The 16650-nt window shown below is 37.7% G+C and overlaps 1 protein-coding gene across 1 annotated transcript in view; it reads right to left on the bottom strand.

Moving 5' to 3' along the window:
- The window catches only part of CALB1 (calbindin 1, 28kDa), a 17326-nt gene extending 837 nt beyond the window's left edge, over nt 1–16489 (bottom strand). Inside the window, exons 1-10 of the mRNA XM_009891859.1 lie at nt 16418–16489; nt 11760–11834; nt 6792–6875; nt 6647–6703; nt 3939–4016; nt 1440–1495; nt 1302–1341; nt 1156–1209; nt 952–1023; nt 1–523 (exon numbers count right to left, since the gene is read on the bottom strand). The exon at nt 1–523 is cut by the window's left edge and continues 837 nt beyond it. Coding sequence (XP_009890161.1) covers nt 410–523; nt 952–1023; nt 1156–1209; nt 1302–1341; nt 1440–1495; nt 3939–4016; nt 6647–6703; nt 6792–6875; nt 11760–11834; nt 16418–16483 — 696 coding nt within the window. The 5' untranslated portion in view covers nt 16484–16489 and the 3' untranslated portion in view covers nt 1–409. The remainder of the gene's footprint in view (nt 524–951; nt 1024–1155; nt 1210–1301; nt 1342–1439; nt 1496–3938; nt 4017–6646; nt 6704–6791; nt 6876–11759; nt 11835–16417) is intronic.
- Between the last annotated feature and the right edge of the window lie 161 nt (nt 16490–16650).

Below are 16650 nucleotides of genomic sequence, written 5' to 3'. Positions count from 1 at the left end.
AGGGAAAGAAAATCTGTAGAACTTTTTGTTACGTAGTTCAACAGGAAATGTTGCAGGTGTCAAAGGATATGATGACCACAGCAATGTCAGCAGGTTTCATTTTTTTCCAGCTGTGTTTATGAAAGCAAAAAAAAACCAAACCCAAAAACGAAAACCAAAATCAACCCTGACATATTTTAGTTTCTTTTTGAATATACAGACTGGCCCAAACATAGACATTCTCTTTATCAATCTTATTGTTACAAAAACTGTACATTACAAACAGTATAGAAACAAACTGAAAGGAATGTGCCACACATCCTGGCTAATTTTCTATATGCAGTTTAAAAATACAGCCTACTCCCTTATAGTGCACAGTTATTGTGTAGATAGAGTACATCACTAGTTAAGTGGACATGATAGAAGAGTTCTAGTTTTCCTCAGCACAGAGAATAAGAGCCAGTTCTGCTCGGTAAAGCTTTCCTCCATCAGACAAGGCCATGATGCTTTTCTTGTACGTCGCAAGGTTGTTAATGTCTAATTCCTATTTAAAAAACAGATAACGCTTTATAATCCTGTTTAGTTTACTAGCATGAACAAATTTGCTTCCAATGGCAGAAAATGAGGGGCAAGAAAAAAAAAAAGGGTATTCTCAGCCTGTCCAACAGTAACACATTGCAGATGTTGTTTACGTATTTGTATGTTATCCATATTATAGCCATTGCTATATTGTTTGACTGCTGACAGCGGATGTCTCAGAAGCAATCTTTTCACAGTGTCACTCTATAGTCAGAACTCCCCTGGTTCAGGATTTACACTGCCATGACTTCTGCCGACATTTTTAGTTGTACTTTGACTTCAGGAATTATGACTTGGAAGCTCTATATTTATCTTAATTGGGTGGACTAAAGTGTCCTTAAAATCCAAATTAAATCTAATCTCTAAGGGGGAAAAAAAGCCCTCTAGGAGTACCTTTTTGTTCTTTTCGCAGAGATCCTTCAGTAGTGCGTCAAGTTCATGTTCATCTATGTAGCCGTTGCCATCCTGAAAAATAACATTAAAGATAACTTTAAACATTTATTTTTTATTTTAGAGGATATAGCTAGTTTTCCACAAATTCACACAATAAGTGCCATCAAATGACACAACAGATAAAAAGTTTTTTTGAAGACTTACTTGATCATACATCTCAAAGGCTTTATTGAATTCTTTTGCGCACATTTTGACACCCTAAATCCCAAAATGAAAAAAAAAAAAATCCATTAGTGACACCAGCTATGTGCGATGGTTACAGGTTACCTTAGGAATGTGAATTTTCATACCTGAAATTTAATAAGAAAATTTTCCTGTACAGGGAGTAGTCTTTGGAGAGAAAAAAAACCCAAGGTCAATATATTTAACTGTTTCCATAGCAGCAATTTGTACATAATATTTTTTATGAAAAGAGACAGAAGACATACCTGGCCAGTTCAGTAAGCTCCAACTTTCCATCATTGTTTGCATCAAACATCCTGAGCTGAAAGAATATTGAATTTTACATTACTAATCAAAATTAGCCAACAAAATGAAGAAAACACTTCTTTGGAAAACTTAAATTCAATTAAATTTAGTCTTTATTTCATGCTGAAATGATGGCCCCAAGTTTTAATGTCACATTTGATGCGTTATACATTTATTTAAAGTACTGAAGAAGTACTTTATAGTAATTAACTCTACTGCAAAAGCCTGATAAGAAGCCAGATGAACAATTCAGGTTAACCTACTGTCAGGTACGTCTTAACCTGCCTACAGTAACGAATGTCCCATATGAGAAATGCACATGTAATTTTTTATAAATGAGAGGAGTGTTGACATGATAACATTTTACTTTTGACTTTATGTCATGATCTGATAATAGCATCGTTATTCTCTGTTCATAAAGGTGAAACAACAGTCAGCTGAAGTTCAATAGAATCCAAGGCATTCAGTTCCTTAGACAGTAAATAGACATTTCATTCAATTGGCTGCTAGGTCTAAATATTTAAGTAAAGATCAGGTTCTGTTTCTGTGATCTGTTTCAAGAAAAGAGTGAACAGATGCTGTAGACAATTGCATTTTGTTGATGGTGTGGAAATGGGAAATTAAATGTCTCCAAATAATTATAATTATTAAATTACAGAAATAAATATATTAATGTAATTTGACAAAATATGTGAATGCTATTTCTAATCATGTTTAATTATCCAGTTGTATTAAAGTGTTTTCCTTTGAGCCCTTGAAATCTCGAGCTCCTGCTGCCTGAGTGGCACAAACAGCTTAGATTCGCTATTAGAAGTAGATGGAGATATTACACCTGCGTGGGACTTCCTCTCCCAGTTTTTATGTGTCTATAGTTCCATTTTTCTACTTTCAAGTATTATTTTGCCTTTGCTGTATAAAAAGAGTCACAAAAGCAGCAAACTGTACAAAAAATTGTTAGACGTTGTACTGAAAACACCACCACCCACACTCCATCCCATCCCTTTCAATCACAGTAATTTTAGATGTAATTTTTAGATAAGAGGGAAAGCAGCATCCTGTACTGAGATAAGTGTATATCCTTTTAAAGACAGAATTAATGCTATGAAAAAAGAACCAATTTCACTTGGTTAGTACACAATAAATGGCAAAGGAGACCAGAAAAAGAGACCGATTCTATAAACATTTATTTCTACGTAACACCCTGATTGCTTTTAACACTTCCTTTTCTTGTATCAAAGCATCTGCCTTGCGCACGTTTCCCATGCAAGGAGATCTGCCTTTGGGGGAGGTGAGCAGTGGCAGCGGCGAAGTCAACGTATTTTGTATTTTGATGGGTTGTTAGTGGCTGGCTGTGCCTGCCGGCAGCTGCTCAGGACCATGAGTTTTCTATTAGTCGTCTTTTCTAGTTTCTGAGGAGATTATGGAAGAGCTTGCCTTTCAATTTCTTTCCTACTGCTGTTAATTCTTTGTCACAGAACTTAGAGCACACTTTAACATGAAGACTAAAAAGGTCCCTGAATGAAAATGATATTTTTTATCTTCACCAGTGAATAAACAGTGACAATTCTAGGTAAACAGTTTATACTGGTACAACAAACCAGAAGACATTTTCCAGGAGAAGCACAAGTTTTGATCAGCCATTCTCAGGCCCATTTGAAGGCTAGTGTGATTACCTCGCATGTTTTTGATTGCTAAAAATATTTTATGATGAAACCAAGTTAGTAAAACAAAAAATGGAGTGTTACACATTTCCTGGAGACAAGAATTCTGAGTCTTTTTTTTTTTTTTCCTTGAAACGTCCACTCAGAAGCCGATACAGATCCCTGCCATGGAGCACCACAGCTGTGGGATGGAGGGAGTGCCCCAAGGATGGGCTGATTTAAGGCCAGGGAGGTGACAGTTTTGTTCTAATGTTTATCTAAAACATCAGTTTCTCCTTCTTGAAGGGGGGAAGAAGGAAAGAGTGAGATGTTTGTAAATCTGGTAAGAAGCCACCATGCAGTGATGGCTTTTAAACTAAGAGACAGACGCTACAGCACTGAAAGAAGGCAAAACATAGGAAGTAACCCCAAATTCCTTTCACCTAAACATAATAATGTAATTATGATGGTGTACATTTTTTCTCTTATGAACTGTGGAGACTTCGGTGTTACAACTAATGCACAGGGAAGCATAACAGGGGAAAATAGTATGGTATGGTCTGGTATTATATAAATACCAAGAAGATTCAAAATTCCTGAGCGTTTTTTTTAAGCAGCACTGAAAACTGCCCATCAAAGCTCTGTAGCTGCAGAAGTACTTGCAGTGCTGGATGCCACAGTCATCTCTCTGTTGCAATGACATAGTTCGCCTAATTAGGACCTGGTGGGGCTCCAAGTCATTTGGAGCCTTCCAGAGGCTAAAGATAAACGGTTTGGATTAATCCAATCTTGATGAAATATGCCCGTAAATAATCTTACCATTATTTCTGTGTATTCTGTTAGCTTTGAGTCTTCAATCTGCTTATTTGCTTTCTGTAATAAATCTTTCAAGAAGCTCTGTTAAAATAAATAAAAGAGTAATAGGTGAATTTTTATCTACAGTATAAAATGCTTGGCTTGCTAACTGCAGATGAAAGTAATGGGAAATACTATTTTACTCCCACTTTAGTATTTACTGCTGAAGTTCCAAATAAGTATGAAAAGAAGTAGTAATTAACAGCTAAGAATATAACACTTTCTTTTGATCAATTCAAGTATACTGCGCAGTTTTATTTGGAAAAAGTGACTCATAAAACTTTCTGCATTGTATGCCATTTGTTGTATTGTGAATTTGGAAAAAATAGTTTGCCTTTCAAGTATACTGCTTCCTAATCAGCTCTATCAGTAAACTAAACTAATTAACCTTGAGTCTCCTTGAAAACTGGGATGCCTAATCACTTCTTGCAACATAGGAACAATTTTACAGAAAAGGTCAATGATTAATCGAGTTTTCTCCTTGCCTATGGCAGTACCCGGTGCTAGAAGTGAATGTTAACCTATGTTGCTCCTTCCTACCTTGGATTTTACATGTGTGCAGCCAGTTTCATTCGATCTTTTTTGAATGAGAATTTGATATAGTATCACATGACTTTGAATGAGAATTTGCTACAGTATCACATGACTTTAAACACCAGCCATTCTTACTTTAAAAAATAACATTTTTTCCACCCGTTCAGGGGTTTAAATTTCTGTACTAGATCTGAGATGTCTGTGTGACTGTCAATGCTCAATGAAGTACCTAATTACTGTCATCAGTTGGGGTGTCATTATCTTTCTGGAATTGTGGGCCACGTTTCAAGACAGAAAATGGGTTAGCTCTTAAGAAAATCTGTGTGTACGTAGATGACTTTCTTGCACTTGAATGCAGCCATGTCAATAGTCACATGATTAATACCCCCTTATAGTTCTTCCAGTCTGGCCCCCTCCATGCTGGAAGGCCTTCCTGGTAGCTTGTGTGCGAAGAACGTGACTGAAATGTTGTAAATGGATGTTATGGATCTATGTTTAATCTTGTGTGCTTTGATGGAAAATAGAACTGGAAAGGGCATTGAAAGGCTGTCCAGTCCATCTCCATGTCTCAGGACAGGGTCATCTATATCTAAACTTCCTGAGTTACTGTCTGATCTGAGCTGCTGCCAAACCTTTCCTAAATAGAGGCAGTGATGGAGAGTCTGCCTCCCCCTTAGGCAACATATTCCACTGCTGTTACTATTGTTAGAAAGTTTTCCTGATTTCCAGCTTAAATTTCTCTTACAAAGTTGTAAGTGGGTGTACTCCTCACGTAGAAAATACTTAAAATGTTTGAGCTTATCAAGAAATACTAATCTAAAAATAAAACTGGACATTTATGTCTTATTTTCAACACATTAAAAGGACCTGTTTCTCTGAGGCAGACAAAATCTCGTAGCACAAGAGACATGGGTTCATTAGGGGTCCTGTTGAAATGTCTTTATTCTTCAGCTGGTCCTCAATCAGCCCTGTCTTTTTAAAGTCTATTTTAAATTATAGCAGGTGGCAACAGTCCTTAAGGCATTGTCTAACAGCTGGAGAGTTCTCAAGTGCTACATGCATGGCGTCCTCCTGATCCTACCAACTTCAGATACACCAACCTGCAACCAGCATCTCTCCTATGAGAAAGGGCTGAGAGAACTGGGACTGTTCAGCCTGGAGAAGAGAAGGCTTGAGGGGACCTCATCAATGTATATAAATACCTCAAGGGAGGGTGCAAAGAGGACGGATCCAAGCTGTGTCCCAGTGACAGGACAAGAAGCAGTGAGCACAAACTGAAACGTGGGAGGTTGTCTCTGAACATCAGGAAACAGTTTTTCACTGCAAGAATGACCGAGCACAGGCACAGGTTGCCTAGAAAGGTTGTGGAGTCTTCATCCTTGGAGTTATTCAGAAGCCATCTGGACATAGTCCTGGGCGACTGGCTCTACGTGGCCCCTGCTTGAGCAGGGGGGTTGGGCCAGGTGACCTCCAGAGATCCCTTCCAACCACTCTGTGGTTCTGTAACACTGTGATTCAGCATCTACAAATCTGTGTTAGTTTTATGACTCCGGTTTTAAGGTTTGTTAACTGGGCAAGGCTGAAATGACTAATGGAATAATCTCGATTCTGCTCATATTTGTGTATATTAAAGCTGATTCCAAACTCCCACCAAGGTGACCAAGCAGGGCAATGCAATTCCAGCTGTGTTAGCCTAGGAAACCGTAGGGTGATGTGATACTTGAGAGAGCATGATCTGTCTGGCAGCATAGTGATCAATGGTAGTGATGCCCTTAGGAATAAAAAAAAAACAAAACAGCCCTCCTCCCTAATATACCAAAAAAAGAACAACATAGCTTTCAGAGGCCTATCTTGCTTTCTTAATCTTTCTTACTTCTAAGCTAGAGTACCCGCTACCTTGAGTCACTCAAGACAAACATTGATCTGAATTAAAGCACACTTTAAAAAACATTGATCAGATTAGAGTTTCACTTTAAATAATTTACTGGCGATAAAAACATCAGATAATCATATTGCTTTTCCGTTATGTTTGGAATGCAAAAACATGCACGGGTGAGTATCTGAAGAAACAGATAGCAGCACAGGCTGTAATCCAACGCCTGTTCTCATGTCGTACATAACCATAGGTGTTGGTTTACCTTAAGTTCCTCAGAATCAATGAAGCCACTGTGGTCGCTGTCATATTTTCTCCATGTCTGCAATCAGAATGTGACTGCTTTAGTGATATATTTATGGCAAGCGGGTCTCGCATGATTTTACCAAAGGCAACTTTTCATACTGTACCTGCATAAAGTCTTCACTTGACTTTAGCTGCTGGCACCTGAAGAACAACAGGAAATTCTCTTCCGTCGGTAATATCTGAGCAAGCTGGAACAGAATTTAAGAAAGATTAAATTTTGATTCTTCATTAGGCCGGCTGAGCCTGTAAAAGAGTGTGAAACTTTCTAAAAGAGTATGAAATTCTTTGTGCTTATACTGCCCAATTTTGGCCCCACAGGAAGCTTCATCCTCTTAGCTGAAACGTTTGGAAGATGCCTCTGAAAGGCTTCTGGCTTGTAGCTTTGCCATACTCATCAAGGTCAAACAGAACTGAGATCTGAGAAAAGGGAGTGAAACAGCACTTTACTGAAGGGTGAGCTGGCGAAAGAGGGGAAAAAAATTCACCCCTGCAGAGTTAGGATCTGCTGTGAAAACCTTGGAATCAGCATGAAGGGAAAGCGTAACACAAGGAGGTTTAGAGAGTAAGTGTGAAGGATCATGAATTAAGAAAGTGAGGAAAATAGTCTACTCACAGCTACTGAGAAAGAGGAGAAAGAAACACTGACATGAACAACATGTGTGTAAGGTAAACAGAAAAATATGTGGAAACACTGGGAGGAAAAAAGAAAGTGGGAAGGGCAAGGGGATGGCAATTGGGGACCATGTCAAGCAGAGAGATGTGTTCAAGAAGAGCTATAAATACCAGAAAGACATCAAAAGGGCTTCTAGCCCTGCAAAATCAGGGCTGGTTCTTCAAGTGCTTCTGCTCTACAAAAGACTTTTTTGAAATCAGACAGTATTGTACTGATTATTGAAAATGTTCATTTACTCTAACTCAATTTTGGCAAGTGACAAATGTAGAAGATGGAGAGTACACTGTATAATTTAATGTAAAATCATGATTGTTTTTAACAAAAGCCCAATATTTTTTTCTGTCCTCAAAATGTATGAAATGTGTTTTGATTAAAGAAAACTTTTTTTTTGCTTGAAGAATAGACCAGCTGTGCTTACTAGGAAAAGAACGTGGAGAAAGACAGATTTCTTCACTGCATTCTTTTATGAAAAATAACATGTGCAGGCTTCCTGGAGCCCCATCTTAAAATTTTGATTCAAATTTTTGGTTTTCTGCATTCATTTCCCACCCTCAAATCTCTCATTCTTTCTGTTTCAGTGCTATTGCCTAATTGCTCAGGCTTTTTTTTGGGGTTCCAGTGATGCCGTAGGTGGCTCCAGCTCTCCCTCTCGCTCTACAGGCACAACAAGGGGATGGCGACAGATCTCTTGTTTCTCTAAAATTATCTGTGCAAAGAATCAGTTATATTCTTCAAGTGTCGGTACAACTGAAAAGACACATCAGAACATGCTCCTTACAGAAATGGAGCAGCTGATGGCAGACTGTCAGGGCCATCAGAGCATTCTGAGGGCTTTTGCTAAATGGCTGAACACCAAACCAAATCAACTTAAACAATGTGTGTTTGTCAGCAGTTTTCGAAACCTACTCCATTATAAATAGCATATACATGTGTGGGTAAGTACACGTTCATACGTATATAATAGCTAAATGTGTGTAACTTAGTACCGATTTATGTAAAAATTTCTTTATTTCTCCCATGACAGGGTAGCTTTGATTTTTAGAGTAAATCAACAGTCCCACTCAACAGCAAACACTGAATGGAAGAACTGATTATAATAAGAAGCAGCAGAGTTCGGGGGAAGGGACTGATTATGACAGTGGGGAAGGGTTCACGTGAGTGGGAATTATAAATAAGACCTGGTTTCTGGGACCTCTATAGCTAAGTTTGGTGAATTTTGCAAGGGTACTGTAAAATAGTACAAGGTGCAAGGGTAAACATAAAATAGTAACATTCCAAAGAATCATTAACAGCTTACTAGCAGTACCAAACAGTATTTGAGGTACAGATTATATTACCTCTGGAAGAAAATTACCTTATTTTAAGGTATACCTCTCACCCTTTGCAAGTCTCAGGGGAAAGCATAGGCTTTTGCATTACAAAGATGTAGTAGCTCAATAGCTAATATTAGCTCAGGCTTCTGCCAAAAAATGCCTTTTGTGTTTTCTTTCTTGTGTACCCTTTAGTGTAACAGAAACAATATACCTAAAGGGAAGTCCAGTTCTCCAAGCTCATGCATCAAATAGCACTAAATTGCTTTTTCGTGGAAAACTCCGCATTACTAAGGGATCAGGAGATTGTATGGAAACTGGCTCACCTTCCCAGTCCCAGTTATACCACTAAGAGAGGAAAGATGGAAACCTGGTGCTATTTCTAATGATGACTTCTTTGTGAGGACAACCATAGGGGGACTCTGTGATCGTGTTTGAATAAGAGTGCAGACCGCTTTGAGTTTGTGTATGGCAGCAATAGCAGTATAGTGAGCGTTTCTGTCAGCTCTGCTGCTTTTATGGAGAATGTCGGCTATTTCTGCATCGTGAGCAATAGAGAACAACCACAAAGCCTGAAGACTGGCTTGATTCCTCTCTGCTCAGCACAGGCTGAGGTACATCTTTATAAGTTACCTAGGAGAAAAAATGCTCCCAGTACTTAAAACAATGTCAGAACTATTTTTGATAAATCATTCTCTAAGCAAATTCTGTTGATATTTAATGCCATTTAAAATTCTTTTCTCCTAATACAGAGAATTTGCTCTTTAAAATCCTACAATAGAGAATAGGAGTACAAAGAATATTTTAGGCTAATAAGTAGTTATTTTTATGGTGTGAGTAAGCTTCGAATAATCTGAATGTGGAATTACCGCAGTCCTGAGTTTCAAAACCTTGGCTTTCGCATCCGCGTTTTAGTGAAAGCGTTGGTCTGAATGAGTACAAAAGGTGAAAGAAAGGTCCCTTACGCAATGACAAGCAAGTGGACAGGTCAGACTCTGCCTTTAGCTGGAGGGCACTGGATAAAAGCCAGTGAACTAACTGCAGTGTGATTGCAAAGGCCGAATTGACACTTAATCTGAGCTGAAAATCCACTCCTTCCTCTGTGAAGCCACCCAGGCCTCCTCTTTATCTCACTCAACAGACCTTTCCTGAAAACTCATTATTCACCGGGACATTTTCTGTCAGATGCTGGGTGTTCATGATGATGGCTGGGAGTCTCAATGGCGTTATATAATTTGTTTTTAAACAACATTCATACACTTCTTCAGAAAAACTATTTCATGTACTATGTAAACGGGAGCAATCTGGAATTATTGGACATTTTATTTATAAGGAAGGAGAATCGACTCCAAATACCAACTTTAATATCACCCTGCTCTGCACGTACAACACATTTCATCTGAGTCCCATCAGCACTTTCCAAATCAAGCTTCATGCTGATGTCAGTGAAATAAAATATAGCTATTGGGTTAGAAAACTGCTATATTAAGGGAGAAAGTCCCTTCAGCCACTGAACTGAGTACTGTCAGTATTCGACGGCTTCTGTGGATGCTGAGCATGCTTGGCACTTCACTGGGGGTGGTAAGCACTGCACCATATCAGACCCTATCGGATTTGCTCACCTTTACCCATTAAGTCAAGAGCAGAATCAGAAATAGAATTTGAAAGGTAAAACTTTCAGTTATCTTTCCTAAGCAAAGAAAGATAGTCTTTTTCAGGCACTGTCTACATGTTCTTCTTGCATTCAATGCTTGCTATCACACATATTCAAAAATATGAAAATAAATAGGATTCTTCAATACCAAATGAATAAGCATTTGTTAGCCCAAACCCAAACAATTCGTTAGTCCAACTAAACACTAGTTCTTTTTAGATGCAGAACTATTTGTTCAATGCTAAGTATTGTCAAAAGATGCATTTTTTAAAATCGATTATAGCTGCAAGATAAACAAACTGTTCATATTTCCATGGTAGAGTCATAATTATATACGCATTTAAACGAGTATATGCAATTCAGACACATGACAGAGGAGAAAAGATAACCTGAAATCATCTATTATATCAGCAGTGATACTTCCTATTGACTTTTACAGATTCTATTCAGTCCTCTATTTTAAAATTAGCTACTGACCCAAAGTTGGTCACTGTAGAAATTTTGCAGACCTGGCTTGTTTCCAGCTGTTTCTTAATTAGCTCTCTAGGTCAGATTTCTTATTATCAGAAAAAAAAAGGTATATAATAGCATTTCATAATAAAACCGCAGTCTCGCTGCACTCAGCGTGACATAAATGAGTTGTAGATTTAGGCTTGAAAAAGTGACTTCTCAAGCCATAACCCAGCGAACGCTCCTTTTTGACTTGCAGCACTGAACAGTGAAAGCAAGAAAAAACACAACATTTCCCCCTGTCCGAGCAAGCTGTCTAAATTATACAATTGTTGAGCTGCTGTATATGTAGAAGGGGTTGGTTATCTTTGCCCTCTGTAGAAAGCGGGTATAAGGAATAGGGAAATTTTCTGCCTGAAGTTCTGTTACAGTTCAAGAAAGGAATTCAGAAGAAATCGTGATCCTTCACAAGCTGGATCACAACTACTGTTAAAATTTTGTTTAATTTTAACGTGATTAACCCACTGTCTTACCATATATGTACTTTTTAGAATAGACTGCATATAGCGACTGCCCAATTGCATTCACTTATGTGCTATCCTAAAAGTGGTGACAGAGCATTAGTTCAAAATCGTAAGTAGAAATAAATCAGATTTACCTTTCACAATTTAAATTTCTAAAATAAGTTCTTATCTGCTTTGCAGGAAAACTAAATTGCTGTTGCTGCTTATTTGTACAGAATAAACCATGCAAAGTTAAATGAAGTGTAGTGAAATGTCTGTAGAGGCGTAAGGAACACCTTACTTTTTGTTAATGAGAAGATTTCATTAGTGAAAAAAATACCAAAGGTCTTAAGACAGAGGGAGAAATTTCCTGGGTAACTAAAAATCAAAAATACTTGCATATTATGCGCACATTGTTCTGCACTAAATGTGTTTTCTACAAGTAAACATGTCAGTCTTTTGTTATAAAGTAACCATCTTACCTCCACTATTCCTATTTTTCCATCAGTAGTCTTCCCATATTGGTCCACAAAAGCTTTCATTTCAGGTGTTAAATCCTATAAAGTTACAATGAGAGAACCATTACTTTAAGATACAGAGAAACATATATAAACTTACTTGAATATTCTATTAGTTGTCAAATAAAATACTACTTTTAATGAATTACACTTACTGCAGGTAGATTCCTCAAGTTTAAATGAAACTGAGTATTTTTTTATCATGAATAATGTCATTGTGATTTTACTTCCTAAGGAACTATATTATAGTCAGTGTGAATGATTGGCATCTAAATACTTAGAATTCCTATTTTAGTTTACAGGATGAAAAATTATAAAGACAGATGTGTTGGAAGATGCTTGTAACAGCTCCTTTGTTTAAGAGGGTGACAGTGAAGTTCACAGGCAATTATTACTCAATTTTCTCAGTTTTCATTTTTAAATTAGCAACTTGAAGGCAGTGCAAAATCTTTCAAAATAACGAACATCTCAGTATAATACATCTGAACACCAAAATAGCCTTTCCACGTCTTTGAGTTGATTTTTCCTGAACAATGGATGCTATTTTAGCCTTAAAGAACTCATCACGATATCATATCTTTCACTGTTTAGTATTTGGTTATCATAGAAACAGAGTCAAAATGTCACTGCTGAAATGTAGAGAGGCAGATTTAGGGGGGAGAATACTTTGAGCAGTACGTCAAATCTGACAGAGTAAAGCCTGCATAGTAGTTCTTCATATAAATTATGGTCCCTCCTATACCTCTGCTCTCTAAAGGCTATTTTCACTCTAGGCTATGGCAAAGGTGCCAGGCTTGGAGTAAATATCTAAATATTTGATTGCACGCTTCAACTTGACTTGCCTTGCTTTAATACGAGCTGCCATGGACCTTCAATACCGATAAAACTTTTAACTTTCTTTGTATTTCTTATAGGTGTGAGCTAGTAAAACCATGCAGCACAAATCAGGACTACAGTTATATTAAAATAATGGACAATTCTATAATAGACAATTCTATGGTTATAGGTGAAGAAACAGCAGACTGTGGAAATTAAAGGTTTAGCTGCTATAATAGATATAATTATATAGGACCTCAGTGTTTCTCTCACTGGAGACACAGGGAATCTCAGCTGTACAAAGTCTGTTGTAATTTGTCCCAAATTTTAACTACCAAAGCTAACTGAAATGTCAGTTCCTTGTAGCTGATACAATCATGGCCTAGTATCCTATTTCTGTCAAAGTCATCCATGGCAGGTTAGTAATTTGCCATGGCTTTAATTAGAGATGTGGTTATTAATACAATGCACTTCAATGTCACCTTTCATCTAATGATCCCAAAGTGGGGACAAGTTTGCTTAGCAGATAGAATGGAGAATTTCGACACCTGGATTTTAATTAGTCCTGGTTAAATATTTTACCAATCTTTCTAGCAGGAGCTCCGCAGTGGCAGACAGTGTCCAGCCGTTGAAGGAGACACAGCCGGTTACAGGTTAGAACAGGACACTCATCCTCCAGTATGTTATTCATAAAGTGGCGGGTTTTTCGGTGTTCTCTTCACCTGCTCTTGAGCTCCTTGATGAGTTATTCGAGTTATGTTATTCAAATAAATGTTTTCAGTCCAAAAAAACTTGCCTAAATTTAACTAAGTCTAGTCCTAAACTTGATAAAGATGCAGTGCTCAATGTTTGAAATTAAGAAACTAGCACTTCACGCCTCAGTCTCCCTTTTTAAAAGGTAAGAGATGCTTATCCAACCAAGTGGAGCTGTAGAAAAAAAAAGAAGCTTGCTTTGATAGGATTTGAAAATGTAAGGATAGATGGCACTACAGAAACACTTACGTGACTGTATTCATAACCATCTATTAAATCACATATTTCTGGGCAGAAATATTGTCATTGTCTACATATGCAGAGAAAGTTAGAAACAGATGTGGAATAGCTTGGACAAGACCCTTTATCAGTCTCTGTGTTAGTCACTTTTACCCCACAGTTTCTTTTGGCAATTGGCATACTCTGCTCTAAATAGAGAAGGTATTGCATGAACATGGGGCACAATAAATGGAAGCTATTCTTATACACTTACACAGCTTTTATCTTTAAAAAAGAGGCAGTTCTTTCAACATGTCTGAAAGTATATCAGATCGATTCATTATCTACCACAGTGCACGGAGTGAAAAGACAAATTGTTATCAAAGAAAAGCCCAAGCCCTAAAACCTCCCAGTACACATCCACCCTTGGGGGCTAGCAAGAATCGAGCTGCATGCTCCATCTGAGAAAAAGCAGCTGTGAAAGTACAAGCTTACTGAGTGGATTAATAAAAGCATTAGAATTAGAACCTAATTAGAACAGTTCTGTAGTTGGGAAGAATACTGGGAGATGTTAAACCACCCTATTGAATGAGAGAATCAATGTGATTCTGTAATGCATATGGCATGACTGATGTAAAATCCAGCTATGAAGAATGCATAATTGAATATTTCAAAAATAGTGAGCAGGAGAGTGACCTGAAATGCAGAAGTTAATGATGACAAAGAAGCTTTGGGGTGTTAAAAGAAGGACAGCCGAGGAAATGACATATAACCTACACTAGTTTCTCAATGTGTCCCTTCTGGCAAAAGAATAGAAATTCAAAGCTACTGAATTAGTATCCCGTGAGACAAGACACGAACTAATGAGATGCTTGTTTGGCAAATGAGCCTTCAAATCCAAGAATCAGCTTAGATTTGAAACCTAAGATGACATAAATCCATACTCCAGAAAAAGACTTGAGCGATGAAGGTAACATCGACCAAAGGCAGAGCCAATGGAACAAGTACTGAATTTGATGTTGCTACTGTAGGTTGCTCTTTTCAGCAGAACGCTCCAAAATTAGGTTTGAATCAGAGAAATGGGAAAGGGAAACTTGATTAAACACCTGAGCATTTTTAAAATATAGTGTGAGATGCAAGCAGAGGTTGTTGTTGTTTTGTGTTTTTTTTTTTTTAAATGCATAAATGATGACATTTGTAGCAGATAATAATAAGGCTTTTCTGTGTTACATTGAGCATTTTTAAGGAGAGATGCACACTTAACTCTGAGAGAGAAAAGAATCTGATCTTAAAATGAGATACTTTTTTCCTTGAGCTTCTAGTTATTTTTCAAACTACTGAATAATAAATCAGCACTTCAACTATGAATGCCATTTGTACTAAATATACACAGGCTTTAATATCTTCTTTCTAATGGACATCCTTAAGTTTCCTACACTTCAATATAGAAGAGAGATTTGTTCTGTTGCAATACTTGAAAGGTATTGAAGTTGTGTTTGATCTTTTCTGTGGGGGAAAAAAAAAACCTCTAAAAAACACACTCCTCTCCCAATTTTCTGTTTTGTTCTGGTTTTAGTTGATTTGTTTTATAAATTTAGTTTAAACTTACTTATACTCCTGAAAATGAGTGGCTACACCAACGGCTGTAAAAATTAACTGATACCAAGACTGCAGTAACATTAGAGGCATTGCTGGGAGACAGATTTTCAGATGCATGAAGTTTACACTCATAAAATTAATAAAATACAACTTTCCACAAAATGAATTAATATGCATTTTTTTTCATTTGCTTCTAAAATATACAGCAACTTTTAAAGCAAAGTTAATTATTGAAAAGCCATTGCTTGATTTGGAGGTATTCTTATATGAAGCAGCAATTTGTTTCCCCCAAGCACACATGCCATCAATTTTCTGTTACTTCAGAAGTCTTTTAGCATAGATTGATTTAAATTGATTTCATTAGGTTATATATTTGAGTTTGATGCTAAGTGGCCTGTTTTAGAAACCAATTATTTTAAAAGCAATTTATTTCTTTAAAAGGTTCATTTTGGTTTTAATTCAAATCTTTACAAGGAATCTTTCATTTCTTTCATTTCTTTCTTTTTTTTCCCCTTTCTTTCTCTGTTATTTTTTTTTCCCCATGTGGGTTTAGTTTGGAGGAAATTTATAACTAGTGCACAGAATTATTTTGGCAGCATTGTCAAAAACTTTGGTGTCCCTCTGAACAGTTTAAACTACCAGGGTTTGGTACTCATACTCCTGGTGTATAAAACCTGTGAAGGGCAAAAAGTGGTTAGCAATCATCTGCAGATCTATTTGCTGACCACCAAGGGGCAGAAATGCATTTCAGCCCGTACTGCCCATTAGGTATGAAACTAAAACAGAGTCCAACTAACTTGGAGTGTTGTTTTTTCTTTTCTTTTTTTCTTTTTTTTTGTTCTTTTTTTTTCTTTTTAGTGTTGTTACATATCTGGCTCAGGTAAGATTAATTGCAATGAGATAAGGTTCTGTGCAAGACAAAAAGAACACCTCCATGCATTTCTTGACTTTTCTTTTTAAGCACTGTAAGAAGCACCAGCTGTTAGTCTGGCAAGATGTGAGTGGGACCTGCTCTGTGGGGAGGTGGACTCTGACCTCGCCTTTCCAAAGCAGACGATTTATTTCATTTGCAACCTGCTGATTTCTAACCGAGCCACTTCCCTTTGCCTGGTGAGACAAGCGCATCAACCGTGTGACGGCAACCGAGAACAGAAGGAACCGGGGCACTGGAGTTTGCTCAAGAAAACTCTTCTTTCCCGGAGAAGACGGAAAAGTGGGGCGAAACGTTAACCTACCAAGCCTGCCTTCTTCCGCGCCTGCTGCAGCTCCTGGATGAAGTTTTGTAGCTCCTTCCCATCCATGTACCCATTGCCTACAACAGAAAGAGTTACGGTTGCGGTCACCGCTCCCTCCAAACTCTCTCCGCTCTTCAGCGCTGGCAGGGACATCTCCGACCCTTCTGCTCCCTCCCGGTGGAGCGGCTCCCTGCGCACCTCGCCCGTCACCGACCCCAGCCCCTGACGGCTCC

Source organism: Charadrius vociferus, unplaced genomic scaffold (genome assembly GCF_000708025.1).
Source record: "Charadrius vociferus isolate BGI_N301 unplaced genomic scaffold, ASM70802v2 scaffold15, whole genome shotgun sequence".
NCBI lineage: Eukaryota > Metazoa > Chordata > Aves > Charadriiformes > Charadriidae > Charadrius > Charadrius vociferus.
The sequence above is the reverse complement of the archived record's forward strand: the minus strand, read 5'-3'. Positions and strand labels throughout refer to the sequence as shown.